At 46.3% G+C, this 25,954-nt stretch overlaps 1 protein-coding gene across 2 annotated transcripts; it reads right to left on the bottom strand.

Annotated features, from left to right (window-relative positions):
- Positions 1-402: 402 nt before the first annotated feature.
- COMT (catechol-O-methyltransferase) lies at positions 403-24,964 on the bottom strand. 2 transcript variants are annotated; one of them, XM_069961079.1, is made up of 5 exons: positions 24,888-24,964; positions 12,406-12,559; positions 9,615-9,808; positions 9,202-9,333; positions 403-766 (listed from the first exon to the last, which is right to left on the bottom strand). In XM_069961079.1, the coding sequence occupies exons 2-5, from the start codon at positions 12,542-12,544 to the stop codon at positions 584-586; spliced, it is 648 nt and encodes a 215-aa protein (XP_069817180.1). In that variant the 5' UTR covers positions 12,545-12,559; positions 24,888-24,964; the 3' UTR covers positions 403-583. The 2 variants fall into 2 exon arrangements, with proteins under 2 accessions (XP_069817180.1, XP_069817179.1); XM_069961078.1 differs by lacking the exon at positions 403-766 and adding an exon at positions 7,421-7,765.
- Between the last annotated feature and the right edge of the window lie 990 nt (positions 24,965-25,954).

The following is a 25,954-nucleotide window of genomic DNA, read 5'->3' on the forward strand; positions in this document are numbered from 1 at the left end:
AGTAAGATCCGCTGTGGATCCGGTAGGTGTGAAGGGACCCTAAATCAAGTTTTTGGCTAAACATTTTTTTTTTTTTTTTTACTAACTTTACATTTTACTATCTGTATTATAAAATAATCTGGAAATGTTACAGTATTCTTTCTGACCACTAGACCATAAACTAAGCTGAGACTTCTTGTGTCTGCAGTGATAATGGACAGGCTTTACTTTCCAGCGGCCTCCTCCTTACTACAGTGAAAGGTGACAATATGATGGCAGCCCAGGACATGTTTCAGTATCTTGCACTAATCGGTGAAAAAGGTCTAGGTAATATATTAAGGGGTTAAACATTGTGATAAAAGAAAAAGTGTGTCCTAAGATCTTCCAGAAGATACAGGGTAGATAGGGTCAGGTACTCTACTATTACATCAAAAATCATTGTTTATTTAAGAATACAGAAGTTTCAGTAAGATGTACACGAGCTGTAGCGTTACTAGGCAGTAAACGCTGCTGAATCTAAACAAAATTTTAAAATCAGTTTTTCACAATTTTTTTTTCTTCTTCCCTTATAATTCTAGTACAGTGCGCCTGCTGTGCTTCTGAATCACTCGCCCTTGAATACTGCCTTCTCTAGGGCATCCTCCTTATCCGTGTACTCTATATGGGATGGGTAGTTGGTGCATTCATAACGTCCACTTTTCCTTACGTATTCAAGGAATTCTGGAGCTCCAGGATACACTACATTGTCTGCTAGTAACACTGATCCCTTCTTCAGTAAACGACATTCCTGCCCCAGAAAGATAAGAAACCACAATTAAATGTGCAAATAAATACTGTGCATTGGTCACATGTACTGTCCAAGCAGTGTTTTATGCAGAGTGACTAAAGGACCACAAACAAGCAGTGCTTTTTGCATTGCCTTTACAGGGCACAACATATCAAGCAATTGGGCTGCACGAATGATCCTTGTATCGTTCGTGCAGCTAAGGAAACTGACAGCACGGATATACATATATCCGTGCTGTCAGTTTCCAGATCACACAGCAGTATATACTTACCTAGTCCGCTGCTGCTGTGATCCAGCATCCTGTTCCTCCGGCTCTCCTGTCCAGCCGCTGTATCTTCAAGTCCTACCTCCCCCAGCTGTCAATCATTTTGGAGGAGGAGCCAGCTTGAAGATGCAGCGGCCAGAGAAACATGCATGCTTACAGTTTGCCTTTATTGTTATCGTCTTTACATTCCCGATTTACAAAGCAAAATGTGTGGCCGATGACGATAAATTTTGAAGGAAGCTCTAAAGACATGATCAGCCGAGGATCGGACGTTGTTCCCATCCTCAGCTAATTTACATGGCCTGAATATCGGACGCAGGAGTGTTCCTTGCAACGCTCTTGGCTGATAATCGGCCAGTGTCAAAGGCCCTCTAAAATGGATGACAAGTCAGTGCAGTGGACATATACAGTATATTGGTAGAATATTGTGAGAGGTGAGAAAGCTGCTGTCAGACACCTCTGACGACCTCTTATCTCTGCAAGAATTAAAGGGGCTGTGCGGCACTCACACATTTTTTCGCACATCTTGCTGCCATATACGAAAGTATAACAAACATGTTATGCTTACCTCTCCGTGCTCCCCCAGTATCGCCGACTTAATCTAGTATTGGCAGTGACAGCCAATTATTGTCCTGCCTCAAACCGTGATTGGTTAAGCAGGCTGTCACTCCCAAGACAAGCTCATCTCAGAAGTAACAGTGGCTACAGACAGCAGGGGACACTGGCAACTGCAATGGTACATCAGGGGAGTGCGGGGAGGTAATTGGATTTATTGGATGTTAACTACCCAATTCCTTTTGTTCTTATGGGGATAAGCCATTGACAGTAGTGCCTGTCAGAGGCGTTTTCCCCTCTCCCAATGGCTGTGGCAGGACCGGCAGTGATTGGCTGAGGAGGGAACAGGAGGCGTCAGGAAGAGCTCTTTATTGTTTTTTACTATAGCAACTGCACAGCATCTTAGGTTTTACAAGATGCTGTGCAAGACAAATTAGGACTCCGGTATTCAGGGAATTGACTGCATACTGCTGGACTTCTAATTTGTCTTGCAGAAGCCTATTGTATTTTTTTATTCTAATTTTTGTAAGTCATTAAAACATCCCTTCAAGGGACAAAATATACAAAAATTAGACCAAAGAAAAAAGTAATGGGTTAACTAGGCACCCTCCACTCTGTCATGCAAGAGGATCCTGGTTAAAGCGACTCTGTACCCACTGACCCCCCCCCCCCCCCCCCCCCAACTACATATACCTGTTTGTAGCTTATGTGAAGTCCATTCTTCTGTTATGTTTTTCCACGCTGGTTGAGCTTTTGTTCGGCTGAAAAATAAACTTTAGTTGAGGAGATGGCGGGGCCGAGAGCGTTCGTGCCCAGGTGAAGCGCCGCCTGTGTGGTCTTGGTTTGCGTCTCCCCCTCCTCTCGTTCTGCCCTCACAGGACTCCTTGTTCTTGCACCTGCGCTGTGGTTGTAACCCCCTGGCACCGTTGCCGGGACGTTGCGGGTCAGCACCGGCTCGCTGCGTGTTGTTTATGTCCTGGGTTAGCGATGCACTTGTGTCCGGCCCGTTTCCCATGTCTGTCTGAGCCCCCTCCCATTGTCCCTGCACTGCCTCCCATGTCTGTCTTCAACCACCACGCCTCCTAGCTAACGCTCTTTCCGTCCACATCCTCTTTTCGGTTTCGGCCAACATGCGCCATTGTGCACCATAGCAAATGTATAGTGCCCAGGCGCAGTGACGCGACCGGTCTTCTCCAGACAGTCTAAAGCATCACTGCGCATGCGCGGGATACGTTCGCTATGGGCCACAACAGCGCATGTGCGCCGAAGCCAAGAAGAGGACTCAGGACGCGGATGGAAAGAGCGTAAGCGGGGAGGCGGTGCAGGGACAATGGGAGGCGGCTCAGACAGACTTGGAAGGCGGGCCAGACACAAGCGCATCACTAACCCAGGATGTGAACGACGCGCGGTGCTGACCCGCAATGTCGCGGCAACTGCGCCAGGGGGTTGCAACCACGGCGCAGGCGCATGAACAAGGAGTCCTGTGAGGGCGGAACGAGAGGAGGGGGAGACGCAGACCAAGACCACACAGGTGGCGCTTCACCAGGGCGCAAACGCTCTCGGCCCCGCCTCTTAGACGCGCCATCTCCTCAACTAAAGTTTGTTTTTCAGAATGGACTTCACATAAGCTACAAACAGGTATAAGTAGTTGGGAGGTCTCCCATTGATTTCATTGGGTTTCATTTCTCGAGTCAAGGACTTGAGCACTGAAAAATGCTCGCCCATTCAAACACTAAAACTAACAGCTATCATGTGTATGGTTGACTTTATGGAGGTGAAGACACTTCAAAGACAGGATGGGGAACCTTCGGCGTTCCAGCTATTGCAAAACCTACAATTGTAGTTTAGCAACAGCTGGAGGGCCAAAGTTTCCTCATCCCTGCTTTATAGCAAAAGGAATGAGGTGAGGTTGGGATCTGTCTGGAAGTAGAGATTATCGAACATCAGGATTTTTCGAGTTCGAACCATCGGCTTCCCATTCAAAGTAAATGAGAAGCCAATGGTTCGAACTCGAACGAACTTGAAAAATCCCGATGTTCGATCATCCATATCTGGAAGGCACATTTTTCTCTCAGATTGATAAATCGAGGCCGTCGTTTTTATCTTTTTTTATTTAGCTCTCCTCTTTTTCTCTTCTCTAGGATGACAAAAGGCGGCATGTTTCATTGTTCCCAATAGTTAATTTGACATTTGTCATCTAATTTGTTGTGTTCCCTCTCGATCATTTAATCCTTAAAGGTATATATTCCCATCTGGGGTATGTATGCCCTATGCACAGTATTAACAGGATAGGGCATAACTGCTGGGCCCCCCAAATCCATAGAGAGTCAATGAAGCTTCAGTGTGCGCATTCTGCAGGGATTTTGAGGTCCTCATTCTCGAAATCATCAGAAGCCCCAGCGGCTGAACCCCCCACAAGCTCTTAGTTATGGCCTATCCTGTGCATACTATGGAGATGGCATAACCCAGATGAAACTACCCCATTAAGGGGAATGTGTCATCAGAAAATGACCTACTGTTTAAATCAAATTTTTATGTTAAACATTTTTAAGAATTTTTTGTCTTTTTTTTTCCTAATTAAAGTGCTTGAAAAAGCGCTATATTGTAATCCGCATTCTTCTTCTTCCAGCTATTCTTCTTCGATTAATACAGCCCAAACCACTTTGCACATAGGCTCCATTTAAACTGCGTTTTGAAGCCCTCAGCAGTGACAGGTGTGCTTTCTATTTTTGGTTTTGATTGGATTTGCCGTTTTTAAGAAATTTAATTACGTTTAAAGACCCCTAATTTCCCGTAGGAAATAATGGCCCCACAGTAAAACATTAACAGCCAATCATAGCACATATGCAAATAGCTGAAATATAGCAGCCAATAGAAATTCTAAGGTCTTGTCAGTTAATTCCTGACATCCATGCAGTCACATGTCCACTATTGGCCAATAGAAGATGAAAGGTCCTTAACGATTTTGTTTCACTGACATGAGAAAGATACTTGACAAAGACTCATTGTGAGTCGAAACGTCGTATTTGCTTGTAAGCACAATAAAGATTTGAAGATCCTCTGGATGATTGGATGCTGTTGGATTTATTCTCATGTGAGAAAGATTGTCATGGTAACCGAGCAGTTTTCTTTACCATTATAATTAGCAGAGGTCAATCAGTAATCTAGCAGAGCTGAGTCGTGTTGTAGCAGAGCTGATACCCGCATGACCCAGCAGAGCTGAGTCGGTGTTGTAGCAAAGCTGAGTCGGTGAAGTAGCAGAGGTCAGTCAAATTAGCTCCTAACTCAAAGTGTCGGCGTCAAACTCGCTCTTAAAGGGCCAGGGCTACATTTTCTTATAAAGGAACAGTACCAAAGTCGCTCTTAAAGGGACATTACATAACTCACTATTAAAAGCATGGTACCATAGTAGCTTTTAAAAAGACAGTACCAAAGTCACTCTTAAAGGGACAGCACTAAAACTGCTCGTCAAAGGGTGGTACCTAAGTCGCTTTTAAAGGGACAGTACATAAGCTGCTCTTAAAATTGCTCCTTAAGAGACTTTACCTAAGCCAATCTTAAAGGAAGGGGAATCAAGGGTTAAAGTTTTTCTTAAAGGAAGGTCACTGTTAACCCCGTGCCTCAATATGACGTTCTGGAACATCACGTAATGCAGGTAGTTCCTGCAAAAGTTCCAGGAACGTCATCCTTTCCCTGTTGGCGGTGATCAGGCAGCAGGAGGAGGCTATCTCACACAGCCTCCTCCTGCTGCCCCTGCCTGGGGGGGGAGCCGCACTGGTATACTGGCTAAAAAAATAAAAAAAAGACCCCAAAATTCCCCAGGCCTCTGTCATGTCTGCAGTCTATGGTTGAGTTAGGTGACGCACTGCAACCACATATGGGGGACCACATAGGGTCAGGTATTTTATTATTGTGTCATCCCACCACGAGTCTTCCTTGTCTGGCACCTGTCACAAAAGCCTTTTACTCAAACGTAAGGTGGTGATGAAGGCATTTGTGAGTTTCGCCACCAGATGTCTGTGTTCTATGTCTAAACTTGAATATATGTATTGCACAGCTGTAGTCACTAAAGGGTTCCTGTTTCTTTGTATTATGTGATTCTGTGGACCAGTGGAGATACTTCTTTCTTCTCTACCTATCTCTATGCTTTTTTTCTATGCACTCTCTTCTCCACCACTCACAGGGACTCTTACATACCCTGTAGGAAGTAGTCACTTGGGGAGAGGAAGTGTAGCATTAGTTTCCCTCTGATTCTCTAAGTAGAACACAGAACAGGCATTCCTGCTGAACTTAGCCAGGGACTGGCTCTGCCAGGTTTCCTGTCTGTTTTAACAAACAACCAACATTGCACTTCGTGGGATAATAATCCAAATCCACACACTCCAGACTTCCACAAATCCGATTGTTCAGTAATCCATAACCAGAAAAAATGTGTGGTATAATAGGTAGTCTAATCTACCCAGCGATATTACCTTATTCTTGCAGCAATTCCATCCGTATATACTGTCCTTCTGTGGCTAGAAAGACGCATACTCACAGTATACACTTTACATTGCTTTTTATTTTCATCTTGCAAGGTATATCGCAATAATAGCTCACAGGCTGAGTAATTCCATGAACACATGCCAAACACTATGGCCTCCCGCCGGACGTTTCGCATGAGGAAGGAGGAGTCCCGTCCTCCGAAACGTCCGGCGTGAGGCCATAGTGTTTGGCATGTGTTCATGGAATTACTCAGCCTGTGAGCCATTATTGCTATATACCTTGCAAGATGAAAATAAAAAGCAATGTAAAGTGTATACTGTGAGTATGTGTCTTTCTAGCCACTGAAGGACAGTATATCCGGATGGAATTGCTGCAAGAATAAGGTAATATCGCTGGGTAGATTAGGTTTCCTGACTGGCATAGTCCAGTTGAGTTGTATTAGTGGTAAGAAACACACGTGTATGGAGAACCCAGAGACTTATCTTCCAAAGACTTTAGTTGCAGACTCCATGCAGTGTTAAACCCCCACAGGAGGACAAGTCAGAGATCACCCCAGCCCATGCCGTGAACCTCTCTAGACAGGGCAGAGGAACTTATCTGGATAGAGCAAAGCAACCGTATGAAGGCCTCTATCTCGCAGCGTAGGTGACACCGGATAATTTCGGACACTTAGCTACTCTCAGGGGCTTGTGTCACCATGATAGGACGGGTACCCAGACACTGTGGTTTAGATGAAACACAGGCACAAGTATTCTTCTCTCAAGTATCTCTCTCTCTTTCAAGTTCCTGCAGAGCACACTATTACCCTAGGTTGGGTATCTCCTGACAGATTCCTCTACTCTTCTCTTTACTGCTCAACACTAGGCTACTCAAGCTCTGCTATTCTACCTCAGCACTTAAAATATCCCAGCACAGATCCAGTAAACATAAGTCTGTATACAAGAAGTTGTTTATTACCAGAGTATCCTGTATCACAAGAGCCATTTTATTTATTCTACTGGGATTCAGTGATCATTGAACCAGTACCTACACATTTCGTCCTTGGGTTACCCTCCCCTTTCTGTGGGTGGCGGTACCAACAGTCCAGGTGGGTCATCTCCCCACTCCGGGCTGATGTGACAAGAGCACAAGGGACCCATCACAACCCTGCAGGTCACCGACCATTGGGGATCAGTACAGTCAGCCACAACTAAAAGCAGGTATAACGCCATACCTGTGTGCTGAACGAACACAGACGTCACAACAGTACCATCACTGGCTGAGCTGAACAAAGCCGACCAACCAACATCGAATGGCGTCACCCATAACAACCTAGTAAGTGACCGGTCGAGCACCACACCACCACACTATTACATCAAAAATCATTGTTTATTTAAGAATACAAAAGTGTTCGTGAGATGTACACGAGCTGTAACATTACTAGGTAGTAAACTAGTTTTCCACAATTTCTTATTTTCTCTTTTTCTTCTTCCCTTATATTTCTAGTACAGTGCGCCTCCTGTGCTTCTGAATCACTCGCCCTTGAATACTGCCTTCTCTAGGGCATCCTCCTTATCCGTGTACTCTAAATGGGATGGGTAGTTAGTGCATTCATAACGTCCACTTTTCCTTACATATTCAAGGAATTCTGGAGCTCCAGGATACACTACATTGTCTGCTAGTAACACTGATCCCTTCTTGAGTAAATGACATTCCTGCCCCAGAAAGATAAGAAACCACAATTAAAGGTGAAAATCATCATAAATACTGTACATTGCTCACGTGTACTGCACTGTCCAAGCAGTGTTTTATGCTGACTGATTAAAGGACCACAAACAAACAGCGTTCAGTAAGGTCAGCGCTTTTTTGCATTGCCTTTACAGGGCACAACAAATCGAGCGATTGGGCTGCACAAACGATCCTTTTATCTTTCATGCGGCTATGGAAACTGACAGCACAGATATATATAAATATCTGTGCTGTCGCTTTCCAGATCGCACAGCAGTACATACTTACCTACTGCGCTGCTGCTGTGATCCGGCATCCTGTTCCTCTGGCACTCCCCTCCAACCACTGTATCTTTAGGTCCAGCCTCCTCCAGCTGTCAATCATTTTGGTGGAGAAGGCAGCGTGAGGACGGGAGAGCCAGAGGAACATATCTGTGCTGTCAGTTTGGTTTTGTCCTTATGGGCCTCACCTGCTTACCCAGGAAGATGCGTGGCCTGATGACGATAAACTTTGAAGCCGGATCGGCTGTTTTTCTCGTCCTCAGCTTATTTACAAGGGCTGATTATCGGCAGCAGGAGTGTTTCTTGCAATACTTCTGGCTGATAATCGTCCTGTGTCAAAGGCCCCTTAGAATGGATTAAAGTCATATTCAGTTTCTGCAGCAGACATGTAGGGGGAGATTTATCAAACATGGTGTAAAGTGAAACTGGCTCAGTTGCCCCTAGCAACCAATCAGATTCCACCTTTCATTTTCCAAAGAGTCTGTGAGGAATGAAAGGTGGAATCTGATTGGTTGCTAGGGGCAACTGAGCCAGTTTCACTTTACACCATGTTTGATAAATCTCCCCCATACAGTATATTGGCAGAATATTGTGAGAGGTGAGAAAGATGCTGTCAGACACTTGACAACATCTTATCTCTGCAAGAATTAAAGGGTTTATGTGATACTCGCACATCGCACATCTTGATGCCATATAAGAAAGTCTAAAAAACATGTAATGCTTACCTATCCGTGCTCCCCCAGTCTCCTGGTGCAGTCGCCAGTGTCTGTAGCCACCGTTACTTCTGACATGAGCTAGTCTTGGGAGTGACAGCCGGCTCAGCCAATTAATAGCTGCAGCAATATCCCGCCTCAAACAGCGATTGGCTGAGCGGGCTGTCACTCCGAGGCAATCTGATCTCGGACATAACGGCGGGTTAACTAGGCACCCTCCACTCTGTCGAGCAAGAGGCACCTGTTAAATGCTCAATGGGAAACTACAATTCCCATCATGCCTGGACAGCCAAAGCTTTAGCTTTGGCTGTCCAGGCATGATGGGAATTGTAGTTTTGCTACAGCTGGAGGGCCGAAAGTTCCTCATCCTTGCTAAAAAAAAAAAAGTGTCTTCACCTCCATAAAGTCTTAGTCAAAGTCCTTACTCACCTCGAGTAACTGAGTGTCGGGTGCGTATCTGTCCCCGAAATGGTCAATAAATACAAAGTCTACTTCATCCACTTCATACTTTTCTTTCAGGCTCGGAATGATTATCTGTGAGGAACCTTCCAGAATTTCTACCTGGGAAATAAAGATAGTGAAACGGAGTGTATGTGAAACAATGAATATATAGTATACCACCTATATTATAGAAATCCTTGTTACGCCCCAGTTTGTGTACATCCATTTGGTTCAGTTTTTCCATTGACTTCCATTATTTTTAGATACCCAAAAGGTCAACCATGTTTTTGTGTCTGTGACACGCTCCATTATTATTTGCAGAACTCAAAAAATCAGGATTTATTGCAAAAAAAAAAATGCACCGCTATTTCTTTATACAATATAGATGAAATAATAATGACCTCATCCTGCAGGCCAGCAAACTCGATCATCTGTTTGGCCACAGCTGCATTCCCTTGATTCATCTCCACGGTGAGCAGACGGCTCCCTGGCTTCAGTAAGCGGGCTATCCGGACAGCGGAGTAGCCACAGTATGTGCCCAGTTCCAGAGCTGTGGTTGGATTTGTCTCTTTGACCACTTGATCCAAAATCAGACCTGAAATACAAATCGGATATAAGAAGCACAGTGGTACCATGAGCTTGGGATATACGGAGACAGCATATTCCTGTCTATGGGATATGCAAAGTAGCTCTCAGAAGGGAAAGAGCTTGCTCTTTAGGGTGCATTCACACGTACAGGATCCACAGCAGATTTGATGCTGTGTTCAGTTATTTAGATCAAATCTGCTGCGGATCTGCAGCATAAAATCCGCTGCGAATCTGCAGTGGATTCACGCTGCCGGTTTGCAGCGAAATCCACTGCGGATTCAGTAGTGTGAAGGTGAATGGGACCCATCCACACAGCGGATCCTCTGCGTGTATGGGACACGGCCTCTGTAAGACCACGGCCGTCCGCAGCCCTCGGCCCCGAGCATACATTACCTGCTTGGCGCCGCCGCTGTGTGAGGCTACTGGTTCCCCTCGCTCCTCTTCAGCCAATCAGTGCTGCCGTGCCCTGATTGGCTGAAGAGGAGCCGGAGCTTCACACAACCGCGGCGCCGAGCAGGTAATGTATGCTTGGGGCTGCGGGCTGTAGGCCGCGGTGTTACAGGGGCCGGGGCTGCAAGCTGCGGGCGGCCGGGTTGAAGAGGCCGGGTCCCATACATGCAGCGATCCGCTGCGTGTATGGGTCCCATTCACCTTCACACTACTGAATCCGCAGCGGGAAATCCGCTGTGGATCCGGTACGTGTGCACGTACCCTTAGGGTACAAACCCACTTTACGTATTTGCTGCGTGAATCAGTCTTAAAAATAAGCAGGCAAAACGCAGGTTGGCTTTATACGATTGTTCTGCGTTAAAATACGCAATTGTGTATTTTTGAAGCGTGTAGCTTGTTGTTAGCAAAGCATCAGTTAACAACCTGTGCGAAAAACGCATGTAGCTTCATGCTTCAAAAATACGCAATTGCGTATTTTAACACAGAACAATTGTATAAAGCCAACCTGCGTTTTGCCTGCTTATTTTTAAGACTGATTCACGCAGCAAATACGTCAAGTGGGTTTGTACCCTTAGTGTAATTTATTTGAGCTGGCCCCCCTACAAGTTTAAATGTTTGCGCTAGGGTACTGACACAGCTGCGCGGCTGTGTCAGCACACTAGTGCAAACTTTTAAATTGTTTAGGATCTCCCAGGTCCAGTCCGCAGAACACAGTCAGCAGACGATGGAATTCTACAGATGTGTGAATGTCACCTTACGCTGGGCAACAATCTGCCCTATGTAAAAGGCCCTTTACTTTGTGATCCCTTCTGTACTAGAGAAACAATCTGGTGTCTGATGGCGTCTTTGTTTCCTCCTCTTTAGACTTTTGGGACCCCAAAGAGCATGCTCACATATTCTCCAGCAAAGCTGACCCAAAAGCGTTACAAATCAAATTACTATGGACAGTGAATGGGAATACCTCCAAACAGGCCTGGAATCTGCAACCAGTGGGAAAGAAAAGCAGCTATCTGAGGAGAAGAGGAGGGAAGGGCTGCACAGTATTATAGACAGGCAGCGGAGAAGGGGGAGGGAGGACCACACACACACTACACAGGAGAGGGGCCCTGAAACCCCATGGATCAGAACGGTAACTATACAAACATGTCTATACTTCTAAGAGTTCCATATTGTCTGGACTGAATATATTCTCAGTAGAACCTTGCAAAGGACTTGGATATACCCATGTTATTGTATATATATATCTATCTATATGGACTCCTGGAAGCTGTTGTCTCAGCAGCAGGGGAGGTAAGATCTGCTATAGAACATGCTGGGAGAGGTGACGGCAGAGCAGCCACAGCTTTCCTGAGTAATCATTTTCTTCATTGAGGCTGTGGAAAAAACTGTGCTTAGCATTTATTTCCCAATCCTTTGCTATAGAACAGGGATGGGGAACGTTCAGCCACCCAGCTGTTGCAAAACTACAATTCCCATCATGCCATGCTATGTAAAGCTTTAGCTTCCCAGGCATGATGGGAATTGTAGTTTTGCAACAGCTGGAGGGCCGAAGGTTCCCCATCCCTGCTATAGAACCATCAAGAGTGGGTATGTTATGGTTGCAGTGGATCTTTTCGGCTTTCCACTGGAGCAGTGTCTAGTGAGCTGAGGCTCGATTGTTTCACAGCAGCAGGGTAGGTAAAGTTAAAGGGATTATCCAGCGTTAGAAACACATGGCCACTTTCTTCCAGAGACAGCAAAGCTCTTGTCTCCAGGTCAGGTGCGGTTTGCAATTAAGCTCCATTCACTTCAATGAAACTGAGTTGCAAAACCTGCATCCATACTGGAGACAAGAGGGGTGCTGTCTCTGGAAGAAAGTGGCCATGCTTTTCTAATGCTGGAAACAGTGAAACCACAACTCCCAAAAAGTCCTACAGTAGTGGCTCAGAAAAAGCATGCTGGGAGAGGTTGTTCCATAGCCAGGAGAACTTCAAGTGGCTGAGAAGGTAGGTCCTGCTGAGGCCTCTTGTCTCAGAAGTATGGCAGAGTGGAGACCAGTGGGGGGCCGGAGGTCCCACCAAAAGCTCAGCTAAACAGATATCACACAATAACACACTCCGTGCTATGAGGATAGACACATGTGAGGATAGACACATGTGAGGATAGACACATCACCTTTTTCATCGCCCACATTCATGGCCCACTCCTTTTGGCTGCAGTATTTATCGATGTGGTCCACCACGCTCTGAGGGTCGCCCCGGGTTGCATTTTGCTTTACAAACTCCAAAATCCTCTGTTCCTTGGTTGGAGCCATTTGTGTACAATAAATCTACAAAAGAAGAGAAGATTACTGATAAGCGGACTAAGTACGTAGCCATTGAAGTTATTGGCTAGTGCGCTCACGAGAGGAAACATCACACACAATGTTGTAGGGTAGAGATCAAGGAACCTCCAGCGTGCGGCATTTGATTACTGGTGGCTGAAGAAGTTGCAGCCCTGGGGAGTCCTGGAAAACATGGATATGGCTGATGGCTTTATCCATGTTTTCCAGGCAGCCTTGCTCAATTTCCCCATGCTTGAGGTTTACTTATCTCTATCTTAGAGCAGTTTTTTTTTTTTAGCCAATAGCGGGGGTGGATTCGAAAGGAATGGGAAAGCAGAAAGGAAGGACTTATATTTCTCTTTCCTACCGGATCAATATCTGGCTTTGGCTCAAAAACTGCATCATATGCACAACCACGTACAATAATATATGCAATCCAGTGCAGAGTATGGATCTGTGGTTTGCATTTTCCTGTTAGAGATGGGCATGCTCCAGTCCGATCACTCGGCATAGTAATACTGGTGGCTGAAGAAGTTGGATGCAGCCTTAGGGAGTTTGGGAAAACATGGATACAGCCATAGCCATAGGCTGTATCCCAGTTTTCCAGGCGGTCCTCCGGCTGTATCCACCCTCTCCACGGATCCTGGAGCGGGCAGACAGCGGGAATCATTGCCGAGAGTTCAGGTTCATACGTACCCGAACCTTGGCAGGTTCGCTCATCTCTAATGACTAGGCTTGATCGAACTCGAACCTAGGAGGAGACATCTCGGGGACCGCCTGGAATTCCGGGATTCAGCCTAGGTAATAGGTTGTATCCCGGAATTCCAGGCGGTCCCCGGGATGTCTCCTCCTTCCGATTGAACCTAGCTTTTTCTGATGTTCGATCAAGCCTAGTCATGGCAATGTAGTAAGGTACAGCTCATGAACGACTGTTGCCCCTTATGGTGTGTTTACACGTACAGAATTTTTGTTGCAATTGGTGAAAACAAAGCCCGGAATGGATTTAAAAAAAGGAGAAATCTCAGTCTTTCCTTTATGACCTGTTCTCTGCTTATAGTCTGTTCCTGGCTTTCCCTTCAATAATTGCATTGGAAAATCTGTCTGTGTAAACACACCCATATACTCTAATAAAACCACACCTGTCTGTTTATCCAGTGTATTCAGGCACTAGAAAAATGAAAGTACACACGTCCCACTGATTCCAGTAGGATAAAATAAGTCCCAGTTTGCCACCCAATTGTTGCGTTTGTGGTCTGTTTTTAGAATGCATTTGTGAATGCACTAATAAAAAAAAAAAAAAAAAAACCTGACCATTAGCAAACATTACAAATTTTCTATTCAAGTCAATGTAAACGCATGTAAACTGATTATGCATCAGTAGTTTATTCTTTCCAGTGTGACACAGTGCTCTCTGCTGCCACCTCTGTCCATATCAGGAACTGTCCAGGGCAGTAGTAAATCCCCATAGAAAACCTCTCCTGCTCTCTAGACTGGAAAGAATACACCACTTCCTGTAGGACATTCAGCAGCTGATAAGTACTGGAAGACTTGAGATTTTTTAATAGAAATAAATTACAAATCTCTGGCACTTTCTGGCAACAGTTGATTTGAAAGAAAACATTTTTGGTGAACAATCCCTTTAATAAAAAAATGAATTAAACACCAATGTAAAAGAGCCCTTACGGTTGTAAAAGGGAAGCACAGCCCTATACGTAAACAATAATACAATATAACTGCCCCAAAGTAATGATACAGGAACAATACAACTATCAAGCTTTGTTCCCACAATGTCTTTTTATGCAAAATTACACCCGTCATTATCAAACGACAGCCTGAAAGAGTATGGAGCATAGCCGTACTGTAACTGTGACTGAAATGGTATGGAGCATAGCCGTACTGTAACTGTGACTGAAAGAGTATGGAGCATAGCCATACTGTAACTGTGACTGAAATAGTATGGAGCATAGCTGTACTGTAACTGTGACTGAGAGTATGGAGCATAGCCGTACTGTGACTGAAATAGTATCGAGCATAGCTATACTGTGACTGAAATAGTATGAAGCATAGCTATACTGTGACTGAAATAGTATAGAGCATAGCCGTACTGTAACTGTGACTGAAATAGTATGGAGCATAGCTATACTGTGACTGAAATAGTATGGAGCATAGCCGTACTGTAACTGTGACTGAAATAGTATGGAGCATAGCTTTACTGTGACTGAATTAGTATGGAGCATAGCCGTACTGTAACTGTGACTGAAATAGTATGGAGCATAGCCGTACTGTAACTGTGACTGAAATAGTATGGAGCATAGCCGTACTGTAACTGTGACTGAAATAGTATGGAGCATAGCTATACTGTGACTGAAATAGTATGGAGCATAGCTTTACTGTAACTGTGACTGAAATAGTATGGAGCATAGCCGTACTGTAACTGTGACTGAATTAGTATGGAGCATAGCCGTACTGTAACTGTGACTTAAATAGTATGGAGCATAGCCGTACTGTAACTGTGACTGAAATAGTATGGAGCATAGCTTTACTGTAACTGTGACTGAAATAGTATGGAGCATAGCCGTACTGTAACTGTGACTGAAATAGTATGGAGCATAGCTTTACTGTGACTGAAATAGTATGGAGCATAGCCGTACTGTAACTGTGACTGAAATAGTATGGAGCATAGCCGTACTGTAACTGTGACTGAAATAGTATGGAGCATAGCCGTACTGTAACTGTGACTGAAATAGTATGGAGCATAGCCGTACTGTAACTGTGACTGAAATAGTATGGAGCATAGCCGTACTGTAACTGTGACTGAATTAGTATGGAGCATAGCCGTACTGTAACTGTGACTGAAATAGTATGGAGCATAGCTTTACTGTAACTGTGACTGAAATAGTATGGAGCATAGCCGTACTGTAACTGTGACTGAAATAGTATGGAGCATAGCCGTACTGTAACTGTGACTGAAATAGTATGGAGCATAGCTATTAGTGATGGGAAATCTAGTTCGTTTTGGTGATTAGTTCATTTAGTTCAGTATTTCTCTGGATTCTGCTGAGAAGATATTGAACAGTTCTAGTTCATTACACAGAAGTTGTGGCTCCTAGGATGAGTTATAGTCTTGTTAAAATGATCAGATATAGTTAATACATCTGATCATTATATAACAAACTTTTGTTAAAGGGGTACTCTGGAGAAAATAAATTCAAAAGTTATTTATTCAAGTTAGTAATTTCCTTTTTTTTTCCTTTTTTAAATATTCAAGCCTCCCAGTACTTATCAGCTGCTGTATGTCCCACAGAATGTCATGTTGCAAGGAGCTCTGTGTCAGACTGGGAAGATTACATGACTTCATGTGGGGCATACAGCAACTGATAAGTACTGGAAAGCTTACTTTAAAAAAAAAAAAAAATTAACTTTAATCATTCTCCAGTTGATTTGAAAACATTTTCTTTCAGTTTGTTGGCAGTTGTGACCTGTGAACTAAATGAACTAGATGAACTGCTGAACTAAATGGTTTGAGAGTGAATCAGGAATCAGGTCTAGTTCAATGTGATGCATATCACTGAGCCCAGCACTGCCCCCTGTGGTAGTGTAGAGTACTGACTCATAATGAATGTGAATGAGGGAGCTGAGAAGCAGATCAGCAGCCACCATTTTGAGTACAGAACAGGAGCCGGGGGTAAAGATTTTAGCAAGACTGATCTTCTAGGCTACAGGAGGCCGATCTAATAATCACAAAGACAGGTGAGGGACATGAACCACACATAGAAACTTTCTCTCTCTCTCTCTCTCTCTCTCTCTCTCTCTCTCTCTCTCTCTCTCTCTCATACACACATATAGGCTGTGTCTGTCTACTGTGCAATCTCAATTTTATTAATATTATTACTATTATATTTGTATGTGATGTGTGCGGAATAGTGTTTTACTACCTTATTTTACAGCATCAGGAGCTATAGAGCAAGTGTGAGAGCAGGGAGCTTGTTTCCTGGAGCTGGATGAGGGATCACTGGCTCCTCCCACTTTCTGTTTAGTTCATAATGAACTAATCTCTGTCAGGATGGTGAACTAGATGAACTAGTTCACTCTGAAGATTAGTTCATTTTAAACTAATCACTCACGAACAACCCATCACTAATAGCTATACTGTGAACTACTGTGAATAGCTATCCCGATTTCGGGGTCCTGTCCCGCTGTCCCGGAACGGGCCCCAAGTGTCCCGCTTCCTAAAACATACCTGTCCCTTTAACTGCGACTGCTCTTGGTGAGCGCTCGCAGATGCGGGGCTGTGCACTGGTCGCTCTAGTGGCCGGAAGCTGCATTCTGCTTCCAGTCACAGGAGGTCTCTCTCATCCCCTGCGTTCCGGCGCGGAGCAGGAGAGTGACGTCACCAGCAGAGCCGAGAGGAAGGAGACGTTGCCGGAGGGCTGAAGAACAGAACTGCAGTGAGTACGTCTTTATTCCAGGGATGGTGGGGGGAGTCTAGCTGACAGGGAAGGGGTTGGACATAGTGAGGGGTCCCTGGGGGGTGCCGCAGTTACATGTGGGAGGGGGGGGGGTGCCGCTGCTGCCACACACTGACCACTGACTGACACTGAAGGCCATCTGACACTCAGCAGCTGCGGCAGGCCCGGACTGGTAATCTGGCAAGCCGGGCAAATGCCCGCTGGGCTGGCCGGATTACCAGTCCGTGGGCCGCCCGGGCTGCATACTAAAAAAAAAAAAAAATCACCGCTGCGGCCCGCTTGTCTCTGCCTATCTGTTCCTGGCGTGCTCCTCCAATCCAATCAACGTGGATTGGATTGGAGGAGCCGGCAGGGGCGGGCCAGCCGGGCCGAGAGATGCGGGCTGCAGTGGCATGTGTGCGTCTCTGTCTCGCCCCCGGGACCGCGCGCTCAGGGGTAGGTAGGGCTGGGGGGCATGTGCTGCCCGGGCCGGTCTTCCGCGCCAGTAAGAGTCCGCAGACGTGCCGCGCGCAGGCACGTCTGCAGGCACCTACACCAGGCCCCCAGCGGTGACGTAACTTCCCCGACGCACCGCTGAGGACCTGGGAGTAGAGAGAGGAGAGCCGCTGCGCTGCTGCAGCAGGAAGAAGATGCTGTGCACCGAGATCCGAAGGAAGAAGCTGCTGGGAGCGAGGTGAGGTGAGAATGTTTTTTTTTTTCTTCTTTACCCCCTTCACATGTGGCCACACAGCGGCAGGGGGGGGGGGGGGGGGGTGGTTGCAGGGAGGCTATTCTATATTGGGGGGGATGCAGGGGCTATTCTATATGGGGGGGGGGGATGCAGGGGGCTATTCTTTATGGGGGGGGATGCAGGGGGCTATTCTATATGGGGGGGATGCAGGGGGCTATTCTTTATGGGGGGGGGATGCAGGGGGCTATTCTTTATGGGGGGGGATGCAGGGGGCTATTCTATATTGGGGGGGATGCAGGGGGCTATTCTATATGGGGGGGGATGCAGGGGGCTATTCTTTATGGGGGGGGGATGCAGGGGGCTATTCTTTATGGGGGGGGATGCAGGGGGCTATTCTATATGGGGGGGGGGGATGCAGGGGGCTATTCTTTATGGGGGGGATGCAGGGGGCTATTCTATATTGGGGGGGATGCAGGGGGCTATTCTATATGGGGGGGGGGATGCAGGGGGCTATTCTTTATGGGGGGGGATGCAGGGGGCTATTCTATATAGGAGGGGATGCAGGGGGGCTATTCTATATAGGAGGGGGATGCAGGGGGCTATTCTATATTGGGGGATGCAAGGGGCTATTCTATATTGGGGGGATGCAGGTGAGGCTTTTCTATATTGGGGGATGCAGGGGGGGCTATTCTATATTGGGGGAATGCAGGGGGCTATTCTATATGGGGGGGATGCAGGGGGCTATTCTATATGGGGGAGATGCAGGGGAGGCTATTCTATATGGGGGGGATGCAGGGGGCTATTCTATATGGGGGGATGCAGGGAGGCTATTCTATATTGGGGGGATGCAGGGAGGCTATTCTATATTGGGGGGATGCAGGGGGAGGCTATTCTATATTGGGGGGAATGCAGAGGGCTATTCTATATGGGAGGGATGCAGGGGGCTATTCTATATGGGAGGGGGATGCAGGGGGGCTATTGTATATGGGGGGATGCAGAGGGCTATTCTATATTGGGGGATGCAGGGGGGGCTATTCTATATTGGGGGGATGCAGGGGGAGGCTATTCTATATTGGGGGGGATGCAGGGGGAGGCTATTCTATATTGGGGGGGATGCAGGGGGAGGCTATTCTATATTGGGGATGCAGGGGGCTATTCTATATGGGGGGATGCAGGGAGGCTATTCTATATTGGGGGGGATGCAGGGGGCTATTCTATATTGGGGAGATGCAGGGGAGGCTATTCTATATTGGGGGGATGCAGGGGAGGCTATTCTATATTGGGGAGATGCAGGGGAGGCTATTCTATATTGGGGGGATGCAGGGAGGCTATTCTATATTGGGGGGATGCAGGGAGGCTATTCTATATTGGGGGGGGGGGTGCAGGGGGCTATTCTATATGGGGGGATGCAGGGGGGCTATTGTATATGGGGGGATGCAGGGGGCTATTCTATATTGGGGGGATGCAGGGGAGGCTATTCTATATTGGGGGGATGCAGGGGGAGGCTATTCTATATTGGGGGATGCAGGGGGAGGCTATTCTATATTGGGGGGATGCAGGGGGCTATTCTATATAGGGGGGAAGCAGGGGGCTATTCTATATGGGGGGATGCAGGGAGGCTATTCTATATTGGGGGGTGCAGGGGGCTATTCTATATGGGGGGGATGCAGGGGGCTATTCTATATTGGGGGGGATACAAGGGGCTATTCTATATAGGGGGGATGCAGGGGGCTATTCTATATAGGAGGGGGATGCAAGGGGCTATTCTATATGGGGGGATGCAGGGGGGCTATTCTATATTGGGGGGATGCAGGGGAGGCTATTCTATATTGGGGGAATGCAGGGGGAGCCTATTCTATATTGGGGGGGATGCAGGGGGCTATTCTATATGGGGGATGCAGGGAGGCTATTCTATATTGGGGGGATGCAGGGGGCTATTCTATATTGGGGGGATGCAGGGGAGGCTATTCTATATTGGGGGGATGCAGGGGAGGCTATTCTATATTGGGGGGATGCAGGGAGGCTATTCTATATTGGGGGGGGGGGTGCAGTGGGCTATTCTATATTGGGGGGATGCAGGGGGCTATTCTATATTGGGGGGATGCAGGGGAGGCTATTCTATATTGGGGGGGATGCAGGGGGCTATTCTATATTGGGGGGATGCAGGGGGCTATTCTATATTGGGGGGATGCAGGGGAGGCTATTCTATATTGGGGGGATGCAGGGAGGCTATTCTATATTGGGGGATGCAGGGGGCTTTTCTATATGGGAGGGATGCAGGGGACTATTCTATATGGGGGGGTGCAGGGGGCTATTCTATATTGGGGGGATGCAGGGGGCTATTCTATATGGGAGGGGGATGCAGGGGGGCTATTCTATATGGGAGGGATGCAGGGGGCTGTTCTATATGGGGGGGTGCAGGGGGCTATTCTATATGGGTGGATGCAGGGGGCTATTCTATGTTTGGGGGATGCAGGGGGCTATTCTATATGGGGGGGTGCAGGGGGCTGTTCTATATTGGGGGGATGCAGCAGATGTGCAGCGGGGGGCTATTCTATATGGTGGGATGTATAGATGAGGATGTTGCTGGAACAAGAAGCCTAAAATGTCTGTCTGACAGATCCCGTGGAGAGGAGTCATGGCCAGAGAAGCCTTCATGATGGCCGGAGCCAGATGGAGAAGAAAAGGAAAAGTGGACGACTCTTCATACAGAGAAGACGCCTACTGTGAGTGACATCACTTTTAAGGTCTGCAGAACCTTTACACAGCTGGGATCTACCTCAGTATCAGGGTGTCACACTCCGGCCCTCCAGGTGTTGCAAAACTACAATTCCTGTCATGCTTTAGCTGTCCAGGCATGATGAGATTTGTAGTGATGTAACAGCTGGAGGGTCGGAGTGTGACATCTGTGTTCTATGGTCACTGCTTTGGGAGAATATTGGTCTTTATATAGTGGCTGTTATTTGGCGCCAGTATAGTGGTATTATCCAGTCACCGTATGCTGAGGGTAATGGGCATGGTGTGATGGTATTACTCGTATTATTGGTAATATTAGTGTTTTATATAGTGGATTGTATTCAGTCACAGTGTAGCGGTATTAGTCATTATGTGGTGGTAATGGCCGTGCTCATGGTGTATTTGTTACTTATATACTGGTAGTATTGGTGGGTTTGCTTAGTAACAGTATTGCAGTAATGTGTACAGTGTGGTGATATTTGCTTACACGTTTTATTAACTATGACAGTATTATCATGCACAGAAAATTCTTACATATGTTACCATTATATATCCTAAAATTTGTCCTGGGGCCCTACTTTTACCATGGATGGATGGATAGGAGATAGATGGATAGGAGATACATAGGAGGTATAGCGGAAGCGGCACTCGGTGTCTGATGGGTGGATGGGTGCTGGCTGTGTCTGCAGTTGAACCCACCGAAGAGACTGTATAAGGTAGGTAAATCACCACAGCACTCCGGATAAAGTAAAAAAAACAAGTGAATTTATTGCTCCCGCACTGCACAGAGCGAAACGTTGCAGTGTGGGAGCAATAAATTGACTTGTTTCTTTACTTTATCTGGAGTGCTGCGGTGATTTACCTACCTTAGATAGATAGATAGATAGATAGATAAATAGGAGATAGACAGACAGATAGATAGATAGATAGATAGATAGATAGATAGATATCCAGTAGGAAATGACTATCTAGCAGCTTATTATGTAGATTTGATTACACATGGGATCACAACCAGCAGACACATTTTAATAATTAAAACCTTACTACTTATACCGCCAATATATGGTGTGCAGACATACTCAGGATAAAAGGGATTTAAAAAATATAGGAAATTTTTTTCAAAAACAGCACCATCTTCAGGTTATGTGAGGTATTACAACTTGGCTCCATTCACTTCAATGGAACTGAGCTGCAATACCTCACACAAACTGAAGAAGAGTGTGGCACTGTTTCTGGAAGAAGGTGGACATGTTTTTCTCCTTTAAAGGGAATCTGTAAGGTCTAAACCAGGTCTAGGGCTGTAGATCTCAGCAGACAGGTGTAAGGGAGATATCACTGACAGGATCTTTAGTCCAGTGTAAACTTTTATAGTTGTCTTTTTCATTACCAACTAAAGTTTCACAACAGCAGCTGCAGCAGCACCCTATACGTCCATCAGTCAGAGCAGGAAGGGGCAGGGGCAGAAAGTGCTGCTGTGGCTCCACCTCTGTGACACTTCAGCTGGTAATGGAAAGAATGATTATAGAGGTTTACACTGGACTAAAGATCCAGTCCCTGACCTGTATGCTGGGATCTACAGCTGTGCACCTGGTATAGACCCCACAGGTTCCCTTTAAGGGAACGTTCATACCTAATCCAATGCGGATTTGATGCTTCTGATGTAATCAGTTGAAATGAATGCATAAATATGCCGCATCAAATCCACAGCAGATTATGTTATATCATTATTTTTAGGTGCTGATGGTGGGTTCACATGTTTAAGGGAGTATTGGGGGACACGGCTAAATGAAGCAGAATTTGCTACAGCGCGTATTTTACATGGCTATCCATTATATGGTGTGTGGGCTGCTGGGGTCTGATTGCCAGGGCTGATTTTAAGTCCCAGTCCGGCCCTGAGCTGCGGCCTTCAGTATCAGTCAGTGGCCGCTGACAGGTCACATTCTCTGTCCCTTTCAAAGCCCTGAGCAGGCAGCTCACATACCGCCCAGCCCCCGAAGCTCTTATCTCCAGCCCCGCGGCACTGGCATTCATCTTCTCCCCTGCTTATCTTCTCCTCGCTGCTGATGAGGTCACCTGTCCGGGACAAGCAGGAGAGAAGAGAGTGCAGGGGCTGCGGGACTGGAGATAGGAGCTGTGTGTGAGGTGTGCAAGTAGCCACTACTGGGGAGAAAGCCACTGCTGTGCTGCCATGTGAGTATGCTTTTCTATTTTTCTGGTACACAGGGGGGCTTTACTTAGATAGGTAGATAGATAGACTATCTACCTACCTACCTATCTCCTACCTGTCTATCTATCTATCTATCTACCTACCTACCTATCTATCTATCTCCTATCTATCTATCTCCTACCTGTCTATCTATCTACCTACCTATCTATCTCCTATCTATCTATCTCCTATCTATCTATCTATCTATCTATCTCCTATCTATCTATCTATCTATCTATCTATCTATCTATCTATCTATCTATCTCTCTCCTACCTATCTATGTCCTATCTATCTATCTATCTCCTATCTCCTACCTATCTGTCTGTCTATCTATTTCCTATCTGTCTGTCTGTCTATCTCCTATGTATCTATCTATCTACTATCTCTATAGATAGGAGATAGATAGATAGACAGACAGGACATAGATAATAGATAGACAGACAGATAGGTAGGAGATAGGAGATAGATAGATAGATAGGACATAGATAGGTAGGAGAGAGATAGATAGATAGATAGATAGATAGATAATAAATAGATAGATAGATAGGAGATAGATAGATAGATAGATAGATAGGAGATAGATAGATAGATAAAGAAGTGTTTATTCCATCAACATGCAAAGCATTAACAAATAGTGCAGCAAACAGTCACAAACGCTACGTTTCGGCGAGTCAATCACCATTTTGAAGTGTGAAAATGGCGATCGATTTGCCAAAACTTTGCATTTATGACTGATTTAGGGGCGTGTCTTGTGGTTTAGGGGCGTGTCTTTGGGTGGGTTAGGGGCGTGTCTTTCCGTGGGGTTAGGGGCGTGTCCATGTCCCTCTTTCCTCTCACCTAAAGTTGGGAGGTATGTAACTGTGACTGAAATATTATGGAGCATAGCCGTACTGTAAGGCCGGGTTTACATATGTCCGGCGGTGCGGCGGCGTTTCCCTCCGGCGCAGGAGAAAAGCGCCGGAGGGAAACGCATCTTTGAACTGATCCCATTGTTTTCAATGGGATCGTTCAAAATGTGCGGCGGTGAACTAGTGGCCGCCGCATCGCCGGACCGTCGGTCCGTCAGGACGTGTCTTGCAGCGTCCTGACGGACCACCGCTCCGGCGATGCGGCGCCGCACTCATTATAACGAATAGAACGCCGGATGCCTGGCCGGGCAGGACGCATCCCGTACGGCACCGGCATCCGGCGTTCAGGCGAAGAGGATTGCCTTTGCAACGCCCGGGGGTCCTGTGAAAGCCCACCCAACGGGGCTGTGTATAACAGTGTAAATAAAACCTTTTAAAAATCATTTATAGCCCCCCTGTGTGCTCTCCCCCCCTCCTATATAGCCCCCCTGTGTGCTCTCCCCCCTCCCATATAGCCCCCCCTGTGAGCTCTTCCCCCCTCCTATATAGCCCCCCTGTGAGCTCTCCCCCCCTCCTATATAGCCCCCCTGTGTGCTCTCCCCCCTCCCATATAGCCCCCCCTGTGAGCTCTTCCCCCCTCCTATATAGCCCCCCTGTGAGCTCTCCCCCCCTCCTATATAGCCCCCCTGTGAGCTCTCCCCCCCTCCTATATAGCCCCCCTGTGTGCTCTCCCCCCCTCCTATATAGCCCCCCTGTGAGCTCTCCCCCCCTCCTATATAGCCCCCCTGTGTGCTCTCCCCCCCTCCTATATAGCCCCCCTGTGAGCTCTCCCCCCCTCCTATATAGCCCCCCTGTGTGCTCTCCCCCCTCCCATATAGCAGGCAAAAATGAGATGTGAACATACCCAAGGGGTCTGCCACTATACTATACTGCAAGTACCTTAAAATCACTTTGAAAATGACAGGAAAACCTATAGGGAAAAGAAATGTCAACTTTATGAGAGCAAATTGTGACAACTGATGGCAACTGATGACAACTGATGGAAAAAAGGATAGAAAAACTGATGACAACTGATGCATTTTTGGCATCAGTTGTGACATCAGTTGTGGTCAGTTTTTAGGCAAAAAACGCAACTGATGCCAACTTATATATGTAAACCCAGCCTAACTGTGACTGAAATATTATGGAGCATAGCTATACTGTAACTGTGACTGAAAGAGAAAGGAGTAGAGCTCAGACATTGCCGGTCTCATCTGGATAACAGAGATCTCACGCGCTTCATTCTTTTCCGTTGCTCTATTCCTTTTTTGTTCCATTGTCGGTGATAGACAATAGTGATCTGTATACCATCTGGATATATAAGATTCTGCGCCCCCCCTGGAGCAGGTTACAATGTGTACTCACTGCGTTCTCTGCAGGTCCAGGAAGTGCAGCCACCAGCTCAGCCTGACTGACTTTCTGTTCCTGGGCTGGGGAATGACTAAGCATAACGGATGCAAAAAAAATAAATAATTCCAGTAAAAAGGACTTGCAAAGGCTTTAGGGTAAATGTCCCTTTAAGGGGGAAGCGCCAAAGCGTGGGTGGTTGGACAAAGCTCAGTACCACTCCCACATGTATAAATACATAGTAATTGCTTATATAGCACCAACATATACTGCAGCGCATTACAATCCAGAGGGAACATGTGCAACAGATGATTGAGGCCCCACAATGTGCAGGTAAAGAGCACTTATACACACATACATATAGATGCACAGACATGAAATCCAGAGTTATATACAATCCTGTACTCTATATTTATATTTTGTTTACTAATAATATATACTATACCAAAAAAGAGAACAAATGCTGAAATTTCGTAGCAAATACCATATATATCTTTATTGAATATACATAAAAACCACTAACATAAAAGAGAGAGACAGACCAAACATTAAAAAGAACAGTGACTATCCTGGAGATGTTTCTAAAGTAACCAGATCATATATGCTGGAATCTCTGACCGACAACAAATGTCACAGAACAGGGGGATGTATTCACATATTAGGACACTATAGTAAATGTGATAAATAATAAAGTGCAAGTGCATTCAATTCATGGACTCAGCCCACAGATAATTCATAAGTCTCTGATCCACCCTTCATCAAATATTATTTCCCCATCAAATCAAGGGATCCAGACAGTTAAATACCTTTTATAATAGTATGCAATGTATATCCTCCAGGACGCCACCACCCCGACGCGCGTTTCGTTGCCTTCGTCCGGGGGTAATGACGTCCCATCCGATAAGGGTATAAATAGTATCATCCCACCAATCACTCCCCGTTGTTACTTACTCAACACCTGTGGCTCATTCGGCGCATGTTCCGTCCTCCATCTCATCACTGTGAGTGCGCCGCGGCCAAACCGGAAGCGGCGTCACGGCCCTGGTCACGTGAACCGGCAGTGTCGGTCACATGATCATGGGTAA

The sequence above is a fragment of the Dendropsophus ebraccatus genome, chromosome 3 (genome assembly GCF_027789765.1).
Source record: "Dendropsophus ebraccatus isolate aDenEbr1 chromosome 3, aDenEbr1.pat, whole genome shotgun sequence".
Lineage (NCBI taxonomy): Eukaryota > Metazoa > Chordata > Amphibia > Anura > Hylidae > Dendropsophus > Dendropsophus ebraccatus.

What these genes read in the sequence shown, in the direction of transcription:
- COMT (XM_069961079.1), bottom strand. Translation starts at nt 12,544, where the DNA reads ATGGCTCCAACCAAGGAACAGAGGATTTTGGAGTTTGTAAAGCAAAAT. An exon ending in GAATGTGGGCGATGAAAAAG is followed by an intron (nt 9,809 to 12,405) that starts GTGATGTGTCTA and finishes TTTGTATTTCAG; the next exon opens with GTCTGATTTTGGATCAAGTG. An exon ending in CCGACACTCAGTTACTCGAG is followed by an intron (nt 767 to 9,201) that starts GTGAGTAAGGAC and finishes TTTCTGGGGCAG; the next exon opens with GAATGTCGTTTACTGAAGAA.